This window comes from Phoca vitulina, unplaced genomic scaffold, assembly GCF_004348235.1.
Source record: "Phoca vitulina isolate PV1807 unplaced genomic scaffold, GSC_HSeal_1.0 scaffold14, whole genome shotgun sequence".
NCBI lineage: Eukaryota > Metazoa > Chordata > Mammalia > Carnivora > Phocidae > Phoca > Phoca vitulina.
The window spans coordinates 22499716-22522112 of NW_022589717.1; the positions used below are offsets into that span (position 1 = coordinate 22499716).

A 22397-nucleotide genomic window follows, 5' to 3' on the forward strand; every position below is an offset into this window, starting at 1 on the left:
GTTAATGCTGGATACTTAATCTTGATAAAGAAAACAACTAGAAAGTTGGAAATTGGACAGACCCACAAGCGAAGCAATAACCCTAGGGGAAAACAGATCGTCTTTCACTGTTTTTAGTCTTGTAGTGATATTTGTCTGTGTTTTCTAAGCAAACCATTTTATAGCTTTGCCAGGTCCCATAGAGCTTTTCTATCTGCTTCTAAAATTAAATTCACAAAGCAGCTGCTTTTGCAACAGTGTAGCAAGAAAAGTGTTAAAATCTTTCATAAACTACTGGGTGAAGTCACATTGATATGCTTTAAAGATACGCTGTGGATATAAACATCAGGAAACCTCATCTTCTCTTCATTCAGCCACTAACACTTCAATACAATCATCCTCCATTTGTCAAGAATCTATGTCATTTTAAAATTCTGCAAATTTCTTTGCCTTGTAGAAACATTTAATAACCTTATAGGAAACAAGCCTTTGCTAGAGATAGCAACCCAACCTGATATAGATGCCTCAGAATTCCCTCTTTGGGGGTGGGGGGGGCAGTCAAGATGAGGTGGGAAAAAGCATCTTGATAAGGTGGCCAGCTGTAGCTTTCTTCAGGATCTATACTAATTCATTTGCACTCATAGCTCACAGAAAGTTAGGCATTCAACATTAGATGACAAATCCTCGTTGACTTGCTGTTCCCCATGGAGTGGGAAGGAAAAACATCTTCCTCAGGAAGCTCTTTATTGTCTCACTTTCTTCATTTTGATTTTCTCTATTTTAAATTAAACACCGGGAGAGCTTAGAAGGGAAACTTAGACTTGAATCCCAGTACTTTTAATAAGCTGAGCCACATATCAATTACTGTATGACCTCCACGCTGGAAACCTGAGAAAATATGTCTTAGGTGAGGAATGTTTATATACTGAGATAACTGAGAAATGTAATATCCATCATTTTAGTTTTCTCCAATTTTTTTCTGGGGCATTTTCTTGCTTTTTTTCCTTCTACTCTGTCTTTATATTTATAAATTGATTTTTGAGTGGGGATATGTGATGGATAATTTTTCATATTAAGTCTGAATTTTAAAGATTTATTTTTCTTCAAGGTTACTTCAGATTGTTTCTTCAAGTTTTATCCTCTATTCCACTGAATCCATATATTTTCATAAAGTGTTTGCTTTTTCTTTAATAGTCTGTTGAAATGTATAGCCAGGGATACAAAATCAAATCCAAAGTATATAACACTTTTCTTTAAAAATATTTTTATTAAATATTGAGTAGATTCAAAATAATATCCAAAAAGTATAAACAGTAAAAATACATGGGATACAGTAAACACCCATCATCTACTAAAGTATTACTTAAATTGTCTGCAGATATTATCCTGCTCAGTTTACAGTTTAAAACAAAGGCACAGAGAGCCCAAACAACTGGCATAAAATGTTAAAAAGTCATTGAGGAGGGGTGGGGGTATGAGCAAGGAATATGACCTCTACCTTCTGAGGCAACAGAGCATCATGGTTAAAGGTATGGACTTTGGAGCTTCTTTCTTTGTAATCTTGGGCAAATCCTTAACTTTCCTGTGCCTCATCTGTAAAATGGATCCAGTAGTAGTCATAGGAAGATTAAGTTATTAAATAAATATAAAATGCTTTAGAACCAGGGCCTGTACATGGTGAATAATGGCTATTCTTATTTCCAAGTCCTGATTTGGTGATGTTTCTATCACACACTGTTTACCAGGATATCCCACTGCATGATGCAACAGCGCCTTTTCTCTCAGAGCACTTAAAGTGAAGCAATGAAAACAGTTCATATCGAATATAATTTTATAAATGCAAAATCTTGCTAGCATTAATAACATTATCTTCAGCTTCAGCTTAAGACTGTTTAATATGAAGGGGGCGCCTGGGTGGCTCAGTTGGTTAAGCGACTGCCTTCGGCTCAGGTCATGATCCTGGAGTCCCTGGATCGAGTCCCGCATCGGGCTCCCTGCTCGGCAGGGAGCCTGCTTCTCCCTCTGACCCTCCCCCCTCTCATGTGCTCTCTCTCTCTCTCTCATTCTCTCTGTCTCAAATAAATAAATAAAATCTTTAAAAAAAAAAAAAAAAAAAAAGACTGTTTAATATGAAAAGCCAACCTCAAAAATTTACAGAAAAAAGGTAGGGCTTAGCACGCTGTTTTTAAAAAATGTTTTTCAAAGGTGGTAGAAGTTCTAGTTTGTTAACATTTATTCTTAAATCTCTCAATATAATGAGTGAAATAAGTAATTATCACAAGGATTTAGATGTATCGAAGGGTTTATCAGGAAAAAAAGAAATATTACAATAACACGTGTTTTGTTTCTTTCTAGAACTGGCAGATGATGCAATCTCTCAACCATCTATGGAAAGACTTACTTCACACCATCACAGCATCTTTGAGTTAGAAGATATGAGACTCATTGTTCTACAAATGAGGCAAGTGAGGGCTAGAAGTTGTGTGTATAGTCAGGCAGGGGCAGAAATCAAACTAGACCCTACATCACATTGCAGCCAGTCAATAATGAGTCCAACCAGAAAGAAGAAAACACAGAAAAATAAAATAAAATGAACTCTCAGAAATATAAGTAAAAAATTAAATAATGAAGCTTTATTATGACTAGAAGATTAAGGAAAATATTTTCAACTGTTCCTTCCTGGTCTTTTTCTTCTCCTTCTAGTTCCCATTGTTTATTTAAAAGGTAATGATAAAATCCCCTTTTAAAAGATATACACACAAATCTAGAGAAATATTTATTTTCATAATGTGCCACCTCTAGTTACAATCGAAAGATGAGACTACCTTGCCTGGGCTCCTTCCCCTGAAGTAGTACATATGAGTACTTCTAACAAGGTCCTCAGAGATCACATAACACAGTTTAGGTAAGTCAACTGATTACATACGAATACAGAGAGAAAAGAGCAGAGAAGGTCCCTGGTATCATAGAGCTTATATTCTCGTTTAAGAAGATAAATAGAAAGGAAAAACAACAAACAAATCAACAAGAGGAAGATCACGACCCTGAGTAGAGGTTTAAACTGGATGATATGACACTGACTATTGGGCAGCCACTGGAGGAGGGGTAAGGAAGGTCTTTCGGAGAAGGTGAAAGGTGAGGTGTTCCAAGCAGAAGGAACAGCTGGTACAAAGTTTTTAAGGCAGGATCAAAGCTGGCATGTTTGCGAAACAGAAGCAAAGTCAGGGAGACCCAAGTGCAATGGGCAAGTGGGAGAGTATTAGGGTAAGTAAAAGAGACCTGAAAATACAAGACAGGGTGAAATAATCTTCTAAGGAAGTACAGTAGGATTTCTAGGAAGTGTTAAGTGACATTTTAAATTTGGGGTCATAAATTTGAAACAAGATGAGACCAATTATGTGTTTCTCTCTAGTAAAGCTGGAGATCTAGGTAAAATAGCTACTGGGGGCTCCATGAGGGTAAATTTGAAGTTTTCTTCAGCCAATCTTTTTATACAGCTCATACCCTTTTTTTTTTTTTTTTATTTGACAGAGAGACACAGCGAGAGAGGGAACACAAGCAGGGGGAGTGGGAGAGGGAGAAGCAGGCTCCCCGCCGAGCAGGGAGCCCGATGCGGGGCTCGATCCCAGGACCCTGGGACCATGACCTGAGCTGAAGGCAGACGCCTAATGACTGAGCCACCCAGGCGCGCCTCACACCCTACTTTTGAGTAAACTACTAAATATACTAATCGTCTCTGCTTCTCAGAAGATCCCAGATCAATTATAATCGCTCCTGATGAGTATTATGAATCAAGTACCATGCGAGAACTGGCATTTAGTCTAGAACAGGGGAGTCAGAGCAGGTCGACTGCACACCAGAGGGCATCTTTGTACTGAGTCTTTTTTTTTTTTTTTTTTTAAAGATTTTTTATTTATTTATTTGAGAGAGAGAATGAGAGACAGAGAGCATAAGAGGGAGGAGGGTCAGAGGGAGAAGCAGACTCCCTGCCGAGCAGGGAGCCCGATGCGGGACTCGATCCAGGGACTCCAGGATCATGACCTGAGCCGAAGGCAGTCGCTTAACCAACTGAGCCACCCAGGCGCCCCTTTGTACTGAGTCTTAAGGAATGAGTAGGAGTTTGCTGGCAGGAAAGGCGCAAACCTCAAGCTGAAAGGCAGGGGGCAGTGAAGGGGTGTGGCCAGGTGAGGGAGTGGTGCGCATGAGGCCCGGCACAGGAGGTGCCATTAGGAAGGGGATGGTGGGAGGTGACACTGAAGCAGCAGGGTGGGGCTAGACTGTGAAGGGCTTTGTGGGCCACACAAGGAATGGGCGGGGGGGGGGGGGGGCATTTTTAAGGAGAAGAACAACATTTGATTTTTCTTAGGGCTTTCCTGGAGGCAATGAAGACATTGGCTAGGAATGAGAAGAGGCTCACAGCAGAGAGATCGGAAGTACAGTAATTTAGACGAGAGATGACTAAGTTGTGGCATACTCTATGGCGGTGTGGATGAGGTCACAGATGCCAGGCGTGAAGGACTTCTGCGGCAGAAACGGAGGCATTTAGTGATCGCCTGGATGTAAGGGAGTGAGGATGTACAGAAAAAGAGGAGGCAGGTGGTTTCTAAAGGTGGAGACACAGGGCTGTGATTATTAATTCCTAAGACTAGAATACAGGAGGTGGGCAGGTAGATGCAAATACGTTTTCCTCTTTGAAAAAAGCCATTAAAGGACTTTGGTACTGGAAGAATTTTTTAAAACCACCTATATTACTTTTTGACTACCTTTACTATTTTATAATTTACCGTAATACTTTACTACTGGGCGAGCAATGATGAGTAATCTAACAATTCATTATTCTCTCTGGATACATATTCTTAATTACATAAATTATGTAACTATATATGTAACTAAGTGTACATATAACTATATATAAAAATATGTATATATATCATTGAATAGTTTAGATAAAGGTATTTTTTTTTGTCCATTATGTTTGAAGCCAAACATTTATTATCAACAGAGATATTTCCAAGATACACTAAGAAAAGAATGTGTGAGCCTTCAGTTATATGGAATTATTTTCAGAACCAAGAAAATAAGTATGGGTTTAAACTAATAGTAACCACAGATTAAACTGTCTAGAGCTGAGAAAGGCAGGTAGGTTCTGTTATGCCTCTGTAAGACAGCATTTCCCTTACTGATCATAGAACTCACCCATTCATTCCCTCACTCACCCATTCCACACGTTATTTATTGGGTGCCGATCATCTGGGTATGTAATGGTAAACAAAACAAATATGGTTCCTGTACTCATGAAGCTTACAGTCTAATGGGGGAGACAAACAGGTCACAAGCAAGCAAAAGATAAGTATACATTGTAGCAAAGGACAAGAAAGGAATCAAGGTGCTACAATAAAGAACAACCAGGGAAACATACTTCAGATAGGTGGTTCAAAGAAGGTATAAATTAAAGAGTCACATGAGCAATGAGTTGGGGTGGGAGGGTAAATGGAAAGATACTCTAAACAGAAAAATCAAGCAGGAATTGAGAAAAGCCAGGGAGTCAAGAGTGTAGGAAAGTGGCAAAGAGGTTAGAGAGGCAAGGGACATAATGTTTAGCCAGAATACCTGATGTGAGCAGCACTGTAGGGGAAGTATTTTTCCAAGTATCATTCTACATTTAATTAAATGGTATTCTTTAAGTACCTTTAAATCCTTCCCTCTTATCCTAAATTTAGTCCATTTTCTAAGGATAACATTAAAATTAAAAAAAAAAAAAAATGGAGACATGTAGTGGATGCTGTGGTGTGCCACCTGGAATGAGGTGTTTATTCCCACATCTGCAGGGCATGTTGGTTGTCCCAGAGATCCCAGTTGTGTTCCTCTTCGGGAATTGCTACTAAGACAGTAGACTCTCCCAAGGTCATACCTCTCACGGGGAGGTCAGTGCAAGAGTCTGTAAGACTCTGGTCTTCGGTGGGATGATTCTGAGGGCTCAGTGCAGCTAGAGGCCTTTGCTGGAACTACATTGTCCTGTACGTTCTCCCCATCCTACTTTTCTTACTTTCCCAAAGGTGTTCACCCCAAGGGCACTCCTTGAGGAAACTTCCTGCATAGAAACCTCTGTCTCACACTCTCTTTCCCAGAGAACCAAGCCTAAGACGGTGTGTAAATATTATATGTATATGCCTGTAATATGTACATAGACATAATTTTTTTTCTATTTAATATTTCAAAGAGTTGCTTCTCATTTAGTATTTACAGGAAATTTGAAAATGATGATGATAGACACTATAAAGCATTTACCTGTGTCAGGCTCTGTGATGACAAAAACTTTATCTGCACCTGCATTTAAATTAATCTTCACAACAACTCTTTGAGATAGGTGCTATTATTATACAATTTGGTGAATTATAACCCTGGAGCTAAGGAGATCAAATGACTTGCCCAAAGTCACACAGCAAATAAAAGGTAAAACTAAGAACTAGAGTGTAGTTGCTCTTTAACCAACATCTGTGCTCTTAACCATCCTGATATACTATTTTCCTAAGACTCACTCATTTTAGTGGTACAATTCTGTGCTCCATTCCTGTGTTTTTAAATTTGTATGTTATAATTCAATTACATGCTTATTAACTTGCTATAAGAAGTTAAATATAAGAATTTCTCCCATTAGTCTAATTCAATAAGAATGATAAAGGAAACTAAATTTTCTAAGATCTAATTTTAAGAGCTAATAGAATTAAGTGTTTATTTTATTAATCACATGATCACAAATATGATCACAGCTATTGAAGGGGTCCACAAAGAAGCCAGCCAGCTAGATGCTTGTTCCCAACAACAGTCATAATGCTGAGACTTTATCAGAAGGAACAGAATAAGGAAATGATTTCCTAGGTATTTTTAAGCTACCTACATGGCCACGAAGTACAGATAATAAATTAAAAAATCAAGAATCTGTGCAGGCATCCCTATGTAAAGCTATCTGCAAAGCAGATTGATATTAAATAAATAAAAAGGTGGGAATATCAGGTGATGGATGAAACCTGGTGTTTCACAGTCTTTTATGTTTTCTTTTAAATGTCTTTTTCTCTATCTTTTCTTTCAATTGTCCTGACATTATATCGGAATTCACAATTTGACTCACAAAAGAAAAAAAAAAAGAGCAGATGAAATTGGAGACCTTACCTGTCCAATAATGAGAGGAACCACAACAGTCATAAAAAGCTGAGAAAAAATAGATGTAAAAGGCACAGAAGAGGACGAGCCAAGCTGCAAAGCAAGAAGGTAAGAGGAGTTAGAATTACTCTGAGTCAGTTATCAAATATTGCTGTTAATTAAAGGATACAATACGTGAATTCTCTCACAGGCACCAAAAATTTGGTAGCTATATACAAAGAGCAAGTGAAATTACTTCTTTTCTAAATTTAGCACCACATAGACTAAGGTACTTTACCATTTAATTTTTATGGGAAACTACCATTGAGGAAAAATGATAACTATGGCTTTGCAATTAACTTACATTGCTTATTATTAACTACATTTCTGCTACTAAAGTTATTTATTCTGTGTTCATACTGTTCATAATCATATGGCGTGATATTTCACCTATACTCATAGTCTGTGTGCTTTTCTCTTTGTCCTGTCTGCAGATCCCTAAAACAAACAAGGGTGTCTCATCATTGTTTTCTCAAGATCATATTTTCATTTATGCAAATGAAATAGTTTCTAATTTTTCTACTCCATCACAACAAAGGCAATGAATCTCCATATACCTTTAAAATTTATTCATACACAAAATCTAGGAAATGGGAATTCCTGAAACATCATTATTTTTCAACCTAAAATGTCAATATATCTCTTCTAAATGTGTATGTTTTGACACTGCTCATAATTCCTATTTTTTCCTCCCTCTTCATTTTTTGGTTCGTTTTCACTAACAATTGCAATCTCAGCTTCATAAATATTCTACTGCTGGGAGCACAGGTAGTGTTTGCCTATAAACACAGCCCCATACTCAAGTTAGTCTCAACCACCAAGAATTGCAGGCTTCCTATTAACTTGTTAATGGCTTTCAAAACCTCCTTCTGGTTTTCAAACCTCTCTGGACAAACGATGGCCTGCTCCAGAGATGTTTATCTCTTTTATGAGTCCCTTTTGCAGTCAGGTTCTTCCAAGTCATCAATAATGATCTCCCTGGAACTTGAAACTTACTTGCACCCTTCCCCTACAGACCAAACCTCAATTTTCATATTTACCTAAGTTTAATTAAACTTGGAAATACCTTTTGGAAGACAATTTTTGTGAAAGACTTGAAGGTAGTGGTGACGGAGGGCATTGTATGTTAAGTAAAACAAATGAAATCTTTAGATAAATGAAGTCAATAGTTCAGAATGAAATGATGTGGGATCAGTGTTTTCACTGATTTCCAATTCCTGCATGAGCCAGCTTACCAAAATCTTTTCTACACCCTGATGTATTTTATAAAGTTCTGCCCCCATCCTCAGCCCCATCCACAGCCCCTCAGTGCATCTACATGACTCAAGATGCCAAGAATGTATGTCCTCCCCATCAGTGGCTTGCATTCACTTCATACTAGCTTTAGCACTGACCACTGGCTGTGAGTTTAACTCATAAAAATTGTAGCCTCCACCTTTTTGCTCCATAACCAATATAAACTAAAGAAATGAAGAAGACAAACAGAAAAAGCGAAACTGTGAACAGAAATGTGAACACATAGGATTCCTGGTGTGTTAAATGCTACATGGTTGTTAGATGTTTCTTTTTATGCAAAGCCAAAGTATTAAAAGCTAATAATCACACCCTATTTTAGAACAACAATGTCTTTGAAGTGTAAGGCATTTAACAAATACATGTTTCTTTCCACAAATAGTAACCCTAAGGATGCTCCTGAGGTAAGAACTAAAAATTTAAAAATGTATATTTTACAGAGAAATTGAGGCACAAATGAATAGACAAAATTTAAAGAACAGAGTTTTCAAATTCAAAAACATTCAGCTCAATGCTCAATCCATAAGGTTCACAATGTTTTGGAGAGAGGCAATAGGATTCCGGGTGATAACCTTCAAGTAAAAGCTGTCAATTCCTGCCTGGAATCTCATGGGTAATCTCACATATTTCTGTCCTCCTCCCCCCCCCCCCACCTTTTTAAAGATTTTATTTATTTGACAGAGAGAGAGACCGAGAGAGAGAGCACAAGCAGGGGGGCAGAGGGGCCACCCAGGTGCCCCTCTGTTCCCCCTTTCTATCTCAACTCTACTGTTATTTAATGTGTCTTTAAGACGTTTTAATGAATAACCATATCAAGCTATATTCCCTCTGTAAGCCCAGTGCCTAACCTAATACCTGGCAGAGAGAATAAGTTTGCAGATAATAAGGCTGTGCACAAGGAACAAATGAAGTAATTTGTAAATATACTGAGCTAAAATGTGCCAAACTTATTCAAAATCGTATCCCTATTTTTTTCTAAAGTTACAAAAATACAAAACTGAAGTATATTTTAAAAACCTCTTAGGGGGTGCCTGGGTGGTTCAGTTGGTTAAGCATCTGCCTTTGGCTCAGGTCATGATCCCAGGGTCCTGGGATTGAGTCCCACATTGGGCTCCCTGCTCAGTGGGGAGTCTGCTTCTCCCTCTCCCTCTGCCCCCCTGCTCGTGCTCTCTCTCTCCCTCTCAAATAAATAAATGAAATCTTTTAAAAAAATCCTCTTACATTCAGGTGGTGTTATACAGTCACTTGGTATTATTTTTTCACTGCTTGTTTATCACTAGCAACACAATTAATTCTAATATGCACCTAGAAACAAAAGGCATCTAAACATGATGAGAACCACGTAAAGGATATGTGTGTGTGTGTGCACGCCCGTGTGTGTAAGAAGCAGAGTGAGGGTGGCTATGCATGTTCTTTGCCCTCAGTTCTCCCCCATAGCCCTTCCCTAGCTCCTTAAAGCTGCTCTGGAGGGGAAGACCTAAAACTGAATAGAATCCTAACCCTGGAAGAGATTTGGAGTTCTATTCCCTCTTTTTAAAGATGTGAAAACTGAGGTCCAGGGAGAAATGACTTGTAATTAACACCTCTAATATTTGCATTATGATGTGAAGTTGGCTTTGCTTCTCAAACATATTTAGGCAACTCTTTAGCCAAATCTACTCTGTGATAATAGTTCTCTTACACTGGAAGGCTTGGTTGTTTAACCAAAAAGTATTGTTGGAGAGCAATAACCCCAGAGATCAAATAGAAAAGTTAAAACATCATTTATTAAGTTAATTTGGGAGCTATTTTTAATCCCAAGTCTATCTAAAAGATTGCATTTGGGGATAAGAGAAGTAAAGGAAAATTCATGTCAGCTTGGGTTTTAAAATTTTTATCTATTTTAACTTCTCCATCCATCACACAATAGACCATTTGCATGTTCAATTTTTTTTTAATTTTTTATTTAAATTCAATTTAGTTAACATACAGTGTATTATTAGTTTCAGGGGCAGAATTTGGTGATTCCTCAGTTGCATATAACACCCAGCACTCATTACATCAAGTGCTCTCCTTAATGCCCATCACCCAATTACCCCAGCCCCCCCCCCAGCAACCCTCACTTTGTTCCCTAGAGTTAAGAGTCTCTGATGGTTTGTCTCCCTCTCTGTTTTTATCTTATTTTACTGCGTGTTCAATGTTTAGAAGGCTTGTGTTCCTAGAAGTGATCTCCAAAGTCCCTTTGTTCTCTAAAACGCCTATGATCTCTGGTCCACTTGATTAGGAACACGGGTTAGAGGAGCCCCCCGCTTTGTCAGATTAGAGGCCAGAGCAAGCTGGCCAGGGATATAATTAACAGGGTACATGACACCAGACTAGGTATGTGATGATGCTGGGGAGGAAATCCCATAGGATGGCTCCCTTAGAAGTGGCTCTGAAAGGAAGGAAATCTCAGTTCTGAGGTCTAATTTGGCATAAGTCCTTTCTTTTCAATCGACAACCAGACCTGTCGCTGTGGTCAGCGCAAAGATGCAGAGATACCCTTGGGGAAGTATCTGACGCTATGAAGAACACCTTGGCATCCAGAATAAAGAAGAGCGAGCATCTGGCATAGGGTGACATATGAGAACATGACCAGAAAAGTACCAAACCTGATCATTTTGTATGCAGAGTTGATTTTAACTAAAGCAGAAGGAAATATGCTGCCTGGGATATTTGGTTCTTCACATTTTAATGAAGAACCTGTCAGGGTTTCTATTGTAAAGACCAATGTGTTTATAAGAAGCATCAATAATTTGTACCTTTGGATAGAGTTGCAGGTTTGGGATAAGTATGTATTAATCCAGGGCTCTGGGCTTCATTGAGCTATCCTGGCAGATTTAAAGGGGACAGTCTCATACCGCGAAACCCGTATTTTAAGATACACTGTGTTAAATGAACAATCTGGTCACTGGCTAATTTCTTTTAGGAATATGATACTTTAAAGCACAGAACTCACAATTAGGTCTGTTTGTTTGTTTTAATATCATGCTGAGAAGAAAAGTTTCAGTGAAAATTAAATATGTGGAGACTTAGGACCTTTGTGTTTAATCATTCAAACAGTTACTGGTGCCTCCTGTGAGCCAGAGCATGTTTTAGGCATTGGGAATCCAACAGTGAACAAACACAACACAAAACCCCTCCTCTCGAGGAGTTGCTTTTTAAAAGTTGAGGTGTGGGGGCGCCTGGGTGGCTCAGTCAGTTAAGCGTCCGACTCTTGATTTCGGCTCAGGTCATGATCTCAGGGTCATGAGACTGACCCGTGTCAGGCTCTGTGCTGAGCATGGAGCCTGCTTGGGGTTCTCTCTCTCCCTCTGCCCCTCTTCCCCCTGCTCAAGCTCTCTCTCTCTCTCTCAAAACAATTTTTTTAAAGATTAAAAAAAAAGTTGAGTTGTGTGTGCATGTCCACCCACCACCAAGTGCATATGTGTTCCTTTCCATAGGACGCCTTCCACCAACTTATACCTGGAAAAGTTCTAGTCTTTGTCTAAGAGTTAGTTCAATGATCGCTTTAGAAACTCTTTCCAAACCCTCCTCCTGAAATTCAGACTTGGCTTCTATTGTGGTTCTGCATTTCTACCGTTCCTCTCAGAATCCTTGGTTGCTCTTGTGTACAAATCTGTCTCTCAGTAAACTATATGTTTCAGAAGGTCAGGAACAGGGTCTTATTCATGTTTATATTCCCAGTGCCCAGCAGACTGACTGCATTTTACATCTAGAGCAGTGGTTCTCAAACTTTAGCACACCAGAAACATCTGCAGGGCTTCTTAAAACACAGATTGCTTGGCCCCACCTTCAGAGAAGGATCAGGAGGATGTCAAGAATTTGCATTTCTTTTTTTTTTTTTAAGGTTTTTAAATTTATTTGACAGAGAGAGACAGTGAGAGCAGGAACACAAGCAGGGGTAGTGGGAGAGGGAGAAGCAAGGTCCCCGCGGAGCAGGGAGCCCGATGCGGGGCTCGATCCCAGGACCCTGGGATCATGACCTGAGCCGAAGGCAGATGCTTAACGACTGAGCCACCCAGGCGCCCTGAGAATTTGCATTTCTAATATGACTCCATTGACGCTGCTGAGCTAGGGTTCACCCTTTGAGAATCACTCATCTAGTACGTTGTAGGTATTCAACAACAACTGTGAGTTCAATTAATGAAGGTCTACAATGCATAGGTAGAAAAAGAGGCCTGACAAAGTTTTCTTTTCTTTCTATCCTTCCAACTTACAAGTAAGTTACAAAGGCCTACTTAATTTACAGACCTAGGAAAGGATCAGTTGCCTGGCCTCCCAACCATCTCCTGTAATTACAATAATGACAACTTTTATTGTGTATTCTCTATGTGCCAGACACTGCTCTAAACGCTTAATGTGTGTCAAATAATTTAATCCTCGCAGCAACTCCTTCAGGTAGGTCTTACTAGTACCCGTATTTTCATATATGGCAACAGCGGCACAGAACAGTTGGACAAGGTCACTAGCTAGAGAGTGACAGAGCCAGGATCTAAACCTGGAAGAGTCACTTCACAGCCCTCATATTTAATTTTTACACTCTACTGCATATTAATTACAAAGGTACAGAGCAGTGAAATGGAAAAGGGGGCAGAATGGAAGCCAAAGCTGGGCTCCCCCTTTCTTGCCTATGTGAGAGCAAGAGAGGGAGGGAGAGAGAGAGAGAGAGTGTGTGTGTGTGTGTGTGTGGTGCCTGCATGGAGATGGGAGATGGGGACCTGGAAGGCAGGCAGAAGCAAGAAGAGGAGGAGAAAGAAAAAGGAGGGGTAGGGAGAAACTTGTTAAGTAGTAGTTGATGCAGCCTTTCTCAACTGGGGTTCCAGATTTGAGCCACAGAACACAGAAAATTATTATCTGTCAAGGATGATACCTAGCTAGTACCAGAGTAAACACATCAGAAAGAGTTAATCCAATACATACAATGGATATCATAGGGCACTGGGACTTAATTTTCTAACCTGGCAGAAAACGGCTGAATAGAAGCAGAATTGACCGTTAGCAATCCATTCAGTTTAGAAACTGTTTGATTTGGAAAGAATCTGGGGGTCCAGCAGGTAAAATATTATAGGGTCAACCAAGACTCAGAAAGACAAATAAGTAACAATTCTTGATGGAGATGCTGACTGTCTGTAAAATCATAGTTATCAACAGAGAGTTAGAAAACAGATGGTGTGTTTTAAATCACTTCTGTAAGTGAGCTGACCTGTAAATTGTCATTAATGTACCAGGTCTTCACTTGCTCTGCTGTATAATCAGCCTTTTTATCTCCTACCAGGGAAATCCATTAGCCACAGGCGTCTCTACTATTCGTGTCTCTTCTCAGCTATTAAAACATTATTGTATTAAATAATTCACCCTTGGTGATTGGTCTTTGCTTTCATTAGCGCGACATTCAGGAAAAATATAAGAACAGATATTTACAGTTTATACTGTAGAGTGATGAATGGTAAATCTCTTCTGTGAGAAAATCAGGAAGAAGCTGCTTCAGATACAGAGCAGGATTTGTTCACTTCCTGCCCAATTTCCACCCTCCGCCGTGGCCCGCAGAGCCCAGCCCTAGGTAGGGGAAAAAAGGAGGGGGCTCGCTTACTATTGGCTCAAACTTTCTTGTACCCCTACACAGACACACTCACAAACACCTGTCTGTTTCCTGTCACAAAGACAAGCATTCAGACAGAATAAGGGAAAGTGTCCCCAGGCCCGGATTCCCCAAATCCTTCTAGATTTCCATCTTTCCCTAGCAACTACAGTTCAGCTTTTCTTTCATTCCTGCTGCCCCTTCTCTCACAGGGAAACATGCAAACTACATTGATTACTTACACAAAATCAATGACTTAAATGTACACCAGCTGACAGGCTCAATGTAAAAATGACTACGATTTTTATCAAAATTAAAATATGATTGTTAAACACCCATATCGATTCAGCCACATGTATAAAACTAAAATTGGGTTACTGTATGGAAGGTATATACTTAGTAGAGGAAATGAGCCTTTTTATATCTAGATGCATGGTATTTTTCTTTCTTTGAGAGGTAACGAACAAAATAGACTCTTAATAATTTTTTAAAGATAAAAAATTATGTAAAACATTTCCTTTTGTGATATGCTAATTTAAAACACAAGATTACCTTCCAGTAACTGATGGAAACTATGTGCAATTGTAAATTCTGGTTACTCAGACCACACAGGATATTTAGTGAAATGTGCCCAAATGATCTATAAATTGGCTTATTATAACCCGAAAAGAAAAGCTGTGGGGAGATGGGCTTCCAGGACACGGAGGGCTGGATAGAGAGATGCTCAGAGGCATCTAGGAACAAACTTTGCTCCTAATTCCCTGACCACAGAATTTGGTCCTGTCAACCTGTTTGGTTCGGGAACCAAAGAGCCTACTGTTGCCAAACAGTCCCTTAAGTGGAGCAAACATGTAAGTTCCCCGAGAAGAGTGCTCTAAGCCTGGGGCCCAGAGGACAAGAGTGGCATGAGGAAGGGGCGTCCTTTGCACTCTGGCCAGACCCCACCTGCTCAGGGAGCACCAGGAGCAGCATGTGGTGCTGGGAGGGGACCAAGGAGCAAAGCAAAAGCCTGGCTTTCATCCAGCGTCATTGCCCCTTCAGTTAAGTCTGAGAAGTCCCAGGCCAGCAGTGGCGTTGGCCTCTCTGGGTCAGGGGTCCTGAAAAGGGAGAAGGGGTTTATCAGTGTCACCTCTGGAGCATTTGAAAATGGCTTATGAGGTGCTTCCCCTCACCCACTATGGTGCAGTAAGATCTAGAGGGAGTCCTGGCATGACCATTTACAAGACTCCACACATTGTTTTGCTTTACAAAATTTTCTCTGTGTGAGAACCATTTCTGAGTGATTTCTCATACAAAGTGAGGATAATATGTCTAAAGGGAGTCATGGGATTACCTATAAAGTACATATTATAGCTACTTGATAAAAATTATTCTACCTCTCCTCCTGCTTTCCCTCTCCTCCCTGAAAAACAAGGTTTCTTATACAGTATGGTGGGAATTCAAGCCTATTGAATTTAAGAACCACTGAAATGGAAAGTAACAGAAGAGACAGTCACATCAGCCCAAAGATAAGCTACTCTCAGGTTGAAGAGGAGGAGATTTGTCTTCACTGGCTTTAGGAACACTCTTGGGCACACGGTGGAGAGACTGGTTCAGTGTGAAGCAACTGGGGCAGTCAAATGGCTAGTTTCTCTTTAAGTGCTTTCTGTTTTACCACTTTGTACATCACACACGTGCGTGACCATCAATTATGCAACTATCATTGGGAACATATTATAAAAAATAATCAGAGTATTGTACATGGCACTAATGGCTGTATTCATTGTTTCTGTTTATATTGATGGGATTAAAAGTGCAATAATTTTCTATCACAGATGGCCAATTACTAGGGAAACTAATGATGATTGTAGCCTCGAAAGCTGCCACTGAGCTCTCTCCCCCACCCTGGCTCTCTCTCTAACATGAACTCTTGAACCATGTAGTCTGAACTGTGTAGGTTAGCAGTGAATTTTTTCCTCTAAATTTCTCCTGTGTTCTTTGTTCTTGTTTACCCAAGTAAGCCTTAAGTTTCTTCAAGACAAGAATTATGCCTTTTTCTTTTTTGTCTTCCCTATGTTACCTACAATATCCATGGTCAAGAAATAATAATTGAGTGCTGGTCATCTGTCTTAAAATAAACTGTGTCTCCTAAGAGGCATGCTTTGGAAAGGAACATTCAAGGGGACACAGAGCCTGGCTGAAAGTCCCTTGTGTTCTTTACTAGTTGCACAGCCTCCGGTGAGTTATTAAACCTCTTTGAGTCTAAGTTTTCTCATACAAAGTGAGGATAATATGTCTAAAGGGAGTCATGGGATTACCTATAAAGTACATATGATAGCTACTTGATAAAAATTATTCTACCTCTCCTCCTGCTTTCCCCCTCCTCCCTGAAAAACAAGGTTTCTTATACAGTATGGTGGGGATTCAAGCCTATTGAATTTAAGAACCACTGAAATGGAAAGTAACAGAAGAGACAGTCACATCAATGGAACATAGAGTTAGTTCAGAAACAGCCTGGTGTGCGTGCATGTGAGTGTACATCCGTGCTTGTGTGTGTGTATATATATGTCTAATTATTATAATGCCTTATAAATACCTTCTTGAAGATAGGCTGGGTTCCTAAGAAGTCAAGTCATAACCAATCAAGTGATAGAATAGCAGAGCTAGTGCTGCTCTCACTTAAGGGGTGCTTACATGCTCCTGAATGGGTAAGTGTGGAGCTAAATGTTTATCAAATATCCTAAGGTATTGATGTGATCATCCCCATATATGAAGATGGTCTGATCTATGACCCTGAGGACATGACTTTCAGCAGTGGTCAAAGTTTGGACTCTGCATGTTTCTAGAGGCCTTGATGTTCAATGACCTTTATGGCTAGGGTGGAAGCGAGGCCTTGATCTGTCATTTTAATAGCACAAGCTCAGTGTTACTGACCTTACCTTGCCAAACATAAGCTTATTTAAATATATTGATGGTCTACACATTATGAAATTTGATACCATGAACATAGTCTCTAATACATGGTTTCTTTAGCTCACAATTGCATTGAATTAGACGGACCTATTCTATGCTGTGAACACTGTTATCTCCACCCTTTGTCTTAACTCTCAGAGGAAGTAAGTTCACACTGTTTCCTTTCATTCCCCAGAGTAAGCAAGATGGGGCTGGTTAGATGCTGTGGGGTAGTAGCTCAGGAGGCTTCAGGGGAGCAGGAGTCCACAGAAGCAGGAGCTTCACACTGCCCGATGGACCTTCCCAGTGCGGTTCACTCAGATTTCAAACCCCACAGGCTGACCTCACTGCCTAAGTGTTGAACTCAGCGCTCTGGCCTCTTCATCTTAACTACCACTCTCCATTCCAGTTCCAGCTCTAAAATCTCTTTCCCTCAGTGCTCTCTACCATTGGCTGTTGCATAAAGACTATAATAATGGCTGGGCAACAACCATATCAAAGGAAAGACATGGCAAGTTTTGAAGTGATGTCAGACATAACAGAATCAGAACCATGCAAATGAAAAACTCTGAAGTAAGCAGGAGATCCTCTAGAAACATCAGAAGTTTCCTTCTAACTTTCTCTTTTTCCTCAAATTAAGTTTCCTTTCAGTACAAAATTCTCTGTAAACCCCCCCCTTCTTCTATTAAATGAAATGTTTTCTATTTTAGTAATCTCCTTTGAAATATTTTGATACTTGTGATACTTACAATTTCTGGCTTAGATTTTAATTATCTATGAATGTATTCTATTTTCTCTAATAAACCATAAATTCTCTGAGAGAAGGATCAATGTCAGATTGATCTTTGTAATATTCACAGTGCACAGTAGGCATTCACACACTGAATAAAAGAAGTGATGTTTTCCTTAATATTATTGAAAAAAAAACATAAATTCTTTCTCATAGCAAATACAAGGTAAGATTTTATGCAGCAGGCTGAGACCCTAACCTTCTAACCATTCATTTATCATCTGAACCACTCTAATCATTCACTACTCACCCACCTTTCTATTCCGCTCCTTCCAACAAATATTTATTGAGTATTTGACATTGGAGATAAGGTAATGAATAAGGCATGCCTGGTTCCTGGCCTGGCAGAACTTCAAATCTAGTGGATGCTTACCACTTGTAACACTGCTTTGTAAGGAAAATTAATATGGAATTCCAAGTAATGAATGTATAAGTGCAGTTTTTAAAGCTGGGCAAGGCTTTATTTATCCTTATGATAGAACTCTATGGACTGGTGCATATCTACTGATAACATAAAGACAATAATTTCCGCCCCTGCCAATATCAGTGGTATATTATCAAGAAAATCGAGGTAGTATATGTAAAAGCATTTTGAATCTTAGGAACAAATGGTGATATTTCAGGAAAAGTTTTACTGCTCTCACAGTCAGCCACAGTAAACACTGGATTTATTTACATATAGATTATAAGATTATAGACTATAAGTGATTGTAGAATCTTAAAGGTTAAGTTTTAAGGCTCAGCCCACCATTAAGGGCTGGGCTAATTGGATTGTTGCTGCATCTCAGATAAGCATTTCTACAGAATCTTGACATCCTTCCTGGAATTATTTTCTATTTTCCTTTCTAAAGCGTCAAATGTAAATAATTAGCACTTGCATGGTTCTTTATAGCTTACAGCATGCTTTCACATAAACTAACTCATTTCATCTTATCATAATCCTCATTTTATAGAGGAAAAAACTGAAGCTGAGAAGGATTAAGGAAAATCCACTGTTACACAACAATTTGGCTGCAGGCTGAACCAAAATGTTATGCCTTCTCCCCATACCATGCTACCTCTCTACACACAGACTGTGAGGGAAAGTGAAGGCAGGGCCTTCAAAATGGCTTTATAATAAAGGAACAAATGCCCAAAGGTAGAGCAAGCAACAAGGAAATACCAATCTTAAAAGTAGTCCTAACCCAACTCTTTGGACAGATGCATTCGTTCATCTGTCCATCTGAGATGTGAGACAGTAAGAAATATAATATATTCGGTCTTAATCCTGGCATAGAACTTCCAAAACTCTGTAACTTCCTGAGTCACAGGGGTGATAGGAGTATCTTTTACTGTAATATTTGGGTTTTGTCCCCAGTTCCTGGCACAGAGGATTTGGAGAGTTCCTGCATTGGGGAATGTATCCACATGCAGGTGGTTAGTATACCCTAAACTCCATGGGGACATAAGATCCTGCATTTGGGACCCTTCTAGACCTTGCCCTATGTACCTCTGCATGTGGCATTCTGTATTCTTTTAATTTTTTTTAAAGATTTTTATTTATTTATTTGAGAAAGAGAGAGAGAGATAACAAACATGAGCCAGGGGGAGGAGCCGAGGAGGGAGCCCGATGCACAGCTCGATCCTGGGACTCCAGGTATTCTTTATAATATCATTTATAATAAACTGGTAATAGGAAGTAAATGTTTCCCTGGGTTCTCTGAGCCATAATAGCAAATTATCGAACCTGGGGAGAGAGGTCATGGGATCCCCTGAGTTGAAGCCAAGTCAGATAGAAGTGTGGGTATCCTAGAAACCCACTACTTGCCATTAGTGCCGGAGGTGGGGGGCAGTCTTGTGGGACTGAGCCCTTTACCTGTGGGGTCTGTGCTAACTCCGTGCAATGTCAAAACTGCAGGACACCCACTTGGTATCCACAGAAAACGAGAATTGCTTGGTAGTGGAAACCGCACATATTTGGTGTCAGAAGTGCTGTGAGTACAGAAACATTTTCCTTTACCAACCATCCATTCAAAAAATGTTTTTGAGTGGCTTCCATGGATTGGCACTATTTTTGGCATTGGAGTTACAACAGTGACCAAAACAGATAGTCTCTGCTCTTCTGTGATGCTTATGTTCTAGTTGGGAAGACAGAGAATAAACAGACTAACAAATGATGAAGATGTCATGCGATAATAAACGCTAAAGGGAACAATTAAGGATGGTAGGTGGGGAGAGATTGGTGGAGAGAGGATATATTGTTCCACATGAAGTAGTTAGGAAAGGATTCTCTCCTAAAATGACATTTGATTGGAGACCAGAGATGAAAGTGAAGGAGAGAGCCATGTGGATATCTGAGGGGAAAATCCAGCTTGAGCCAATGCCAAGTGTAAAGACTCAGGATGGTTCTTGGTGCTGTTTGAGCATCTTACTATCTTTGCCCATTCCATGCACTCTCCCACAGAACTATTTCATATCTTTGCCTCTTTCAACAAATCTCCAAAACCTTCTTGCCTTTTTTTGTCCTCCACCCCTAACTTCACTTGCCATTTCACTGGAAAAATACAATCATAAGAGGCTCCTATAATTACATGAACCAATTTACTTGCATCTTTGCCCTTATACCATGGTTTCCCTCCTATTACGATGGATGAACTATCTGTGCTTAGGAGGCCACACTCTCCCTTTGTGCACTAGAGCTCACCTTCTTTCTCCTACTCAAGGACATGGGTTGACAAATTTTCCCTACTTTTTTCTGTATGAATTGTTTCTTCTCTAACTGAATTAATCTATCAATACAAATATCCTAATAATTTTCCCAACTTAAAAACAGATCCTACATTAACTTTATTGCTCTCCCATTTTCTGCATCCTTTATAGCAGAATGCCTCCAAAGAGTGAGTGATTATCACTGTCCTTAACTCTTTTTCATTCATTCTTGAACTGACTTTAGGTATTTACCTCCACAACTCTGCTGAAATAGCTCTTGCTAGGGTTCTCAGTGACCTCCATCTTGTTAAAACCAGTGGTTGATTCTCAGACTTCATTTTATTTGAAGTAGTTGACCACTCTCCCCTTTCTGAAACACATTCTCTAATAGCTTCTAGCACACCAAAACCTTTTGGTGTTCTTCCTAAGCAAAGTGGAAATCCTTGATAGTCTTTGCTGACTTCTCAATATTAGGATGTCCCAGAAGACAGTCCACTGATATCTTTCCTTCTCTATTCTCTCTTGGTAATCTCATTCTATCTAACTTCAAATCCATTTCTATGCTGACCTCTCCCAAACGTGTATCTCTTATCCAGACCTCTCCCCTGAATTCCAGACTCATATAGTCAACTGCTTACTTGACTTCTCTACTTGGATGTCTCAAAGACATCTTTATCCAAATATGTGCAATACTGAGCTCCTTATGAGTTCCTTTAACCTGCTCAACACTACAGTCTTCTCTATTTTAGTAAATGGTAACTCCATCCTTCCAGTTGCACAGACTTCATCATCCTTGACTCTTCTGTTCCCTCATAATCTTTCTTCAATCTTTCAGTTCTTTCAAGTTCTACTTCCAACTACTTCCCACCAGATTTACTTAACCACCTTGGTCCAAGCTAAACCATTTCTTGCCAGGATGCTGCACTAGCTTTCTAATTGCTCTTCCTGTCTCCACCATTATCTCCTAACAATCTATTCTCAAGCCAGCATCTAGAATCATCCTTTGGAAAGATATGGCAGATCATGCCATTCTCTTATCAAAACTCTCCTAATGGTTTCCTGTCTCTCTCAAATTAAAATTCAAAGTCCTTAACAAAGGACTTCAAGGTCCTACATCATTTGGCTCCTACTATGACTCTGACTTCATCTCCATCTACTCTCCTCCTTGCTCACTGCATTCTAGCCACACTGGCCTGCTCGCTATTCCTTAAGGACACCATGTACACTCTCGGGACTTTTCCACTTGCGGTTCCTTCCACCTGGAACACCCTACCATCAGAAGGCATCAGAAGGCTCCCTTATCTCCTCTAGGCCTTTGCTCAAATATCATTTTCTCAGTGAGTCCCACCCTTGACTGCCCTATTTAAAACAGCAATTTTCCCAACCCATTCTGGCACTTCTTATTCCTCTCCTCACTTTATTTTTCTCTTTAGTATGTATCACTCATCTTATACATTATATTTTCACTTATTTGTTGGCTGTTTCTTTCTACTAGTATATAACCTCCACAAGAGCAAAGATGTATCTTTTTGCTCACTGCTACAGCCTTGGAAGAAAGTGCCTAGCATATAGGAAGAACTCAATACTTATTATTAAATGAGTGATGAATAAGTTTAAATAACTTTTTTGAGTAATTTTGCTATAAAACAGAGGACAGAAATGGATAGCAGGTGGGATAAGGTGTGATTTAATTTTTAAGATATGTAATATTACAGAATGCTTATATGTTAATAGAAATGATCCAGCAGAGATAGAAAATTTGATAATATAGGAGAAAGAGGGAAATCTGTGTGAATCATATTGTTAAGTAGGCAATAAGAGATAACACAACAGGAAGGACTGGCCTTAGATGAGGGCAAATACAGTTTATCTATAGAAACAGGAGAAAAGACAAAGAATATAGATGCAAGTAGGTGG

The 22397-nt window shown here is 39.5% G+C and overlaps 1 protein-coding gene across 4 annotated transcripts in view; it reads right to left on the reverse strand.

Moving 5' to 3' along the window:
- The window catches only part of SLC10A7 (solute carrier family 10 member 7), a 256799-nt gene that overhangs the window by 41805 nt on the left and 192597 nt on the right, over positions 1 to 22397 (reverse strand). For 2 of the 4 annotated variants that reach the window (XM_032412948.1, XM_032412947.1), the window contains exon 7: positions 7150 to 7233. The exons of the other annotated variants lie outside the window; for them this stretch is intronic. In XM_032412948.1, the coding sequence (XP_032268839.1) occupies positions 7150 to 7233 (84 nt within the window). The remainder of the gene's footprint in view (positions 1 to 7149; positions 7234 to 22397) is intronic. 4 annotated transcript variants of the gene reach the window in all.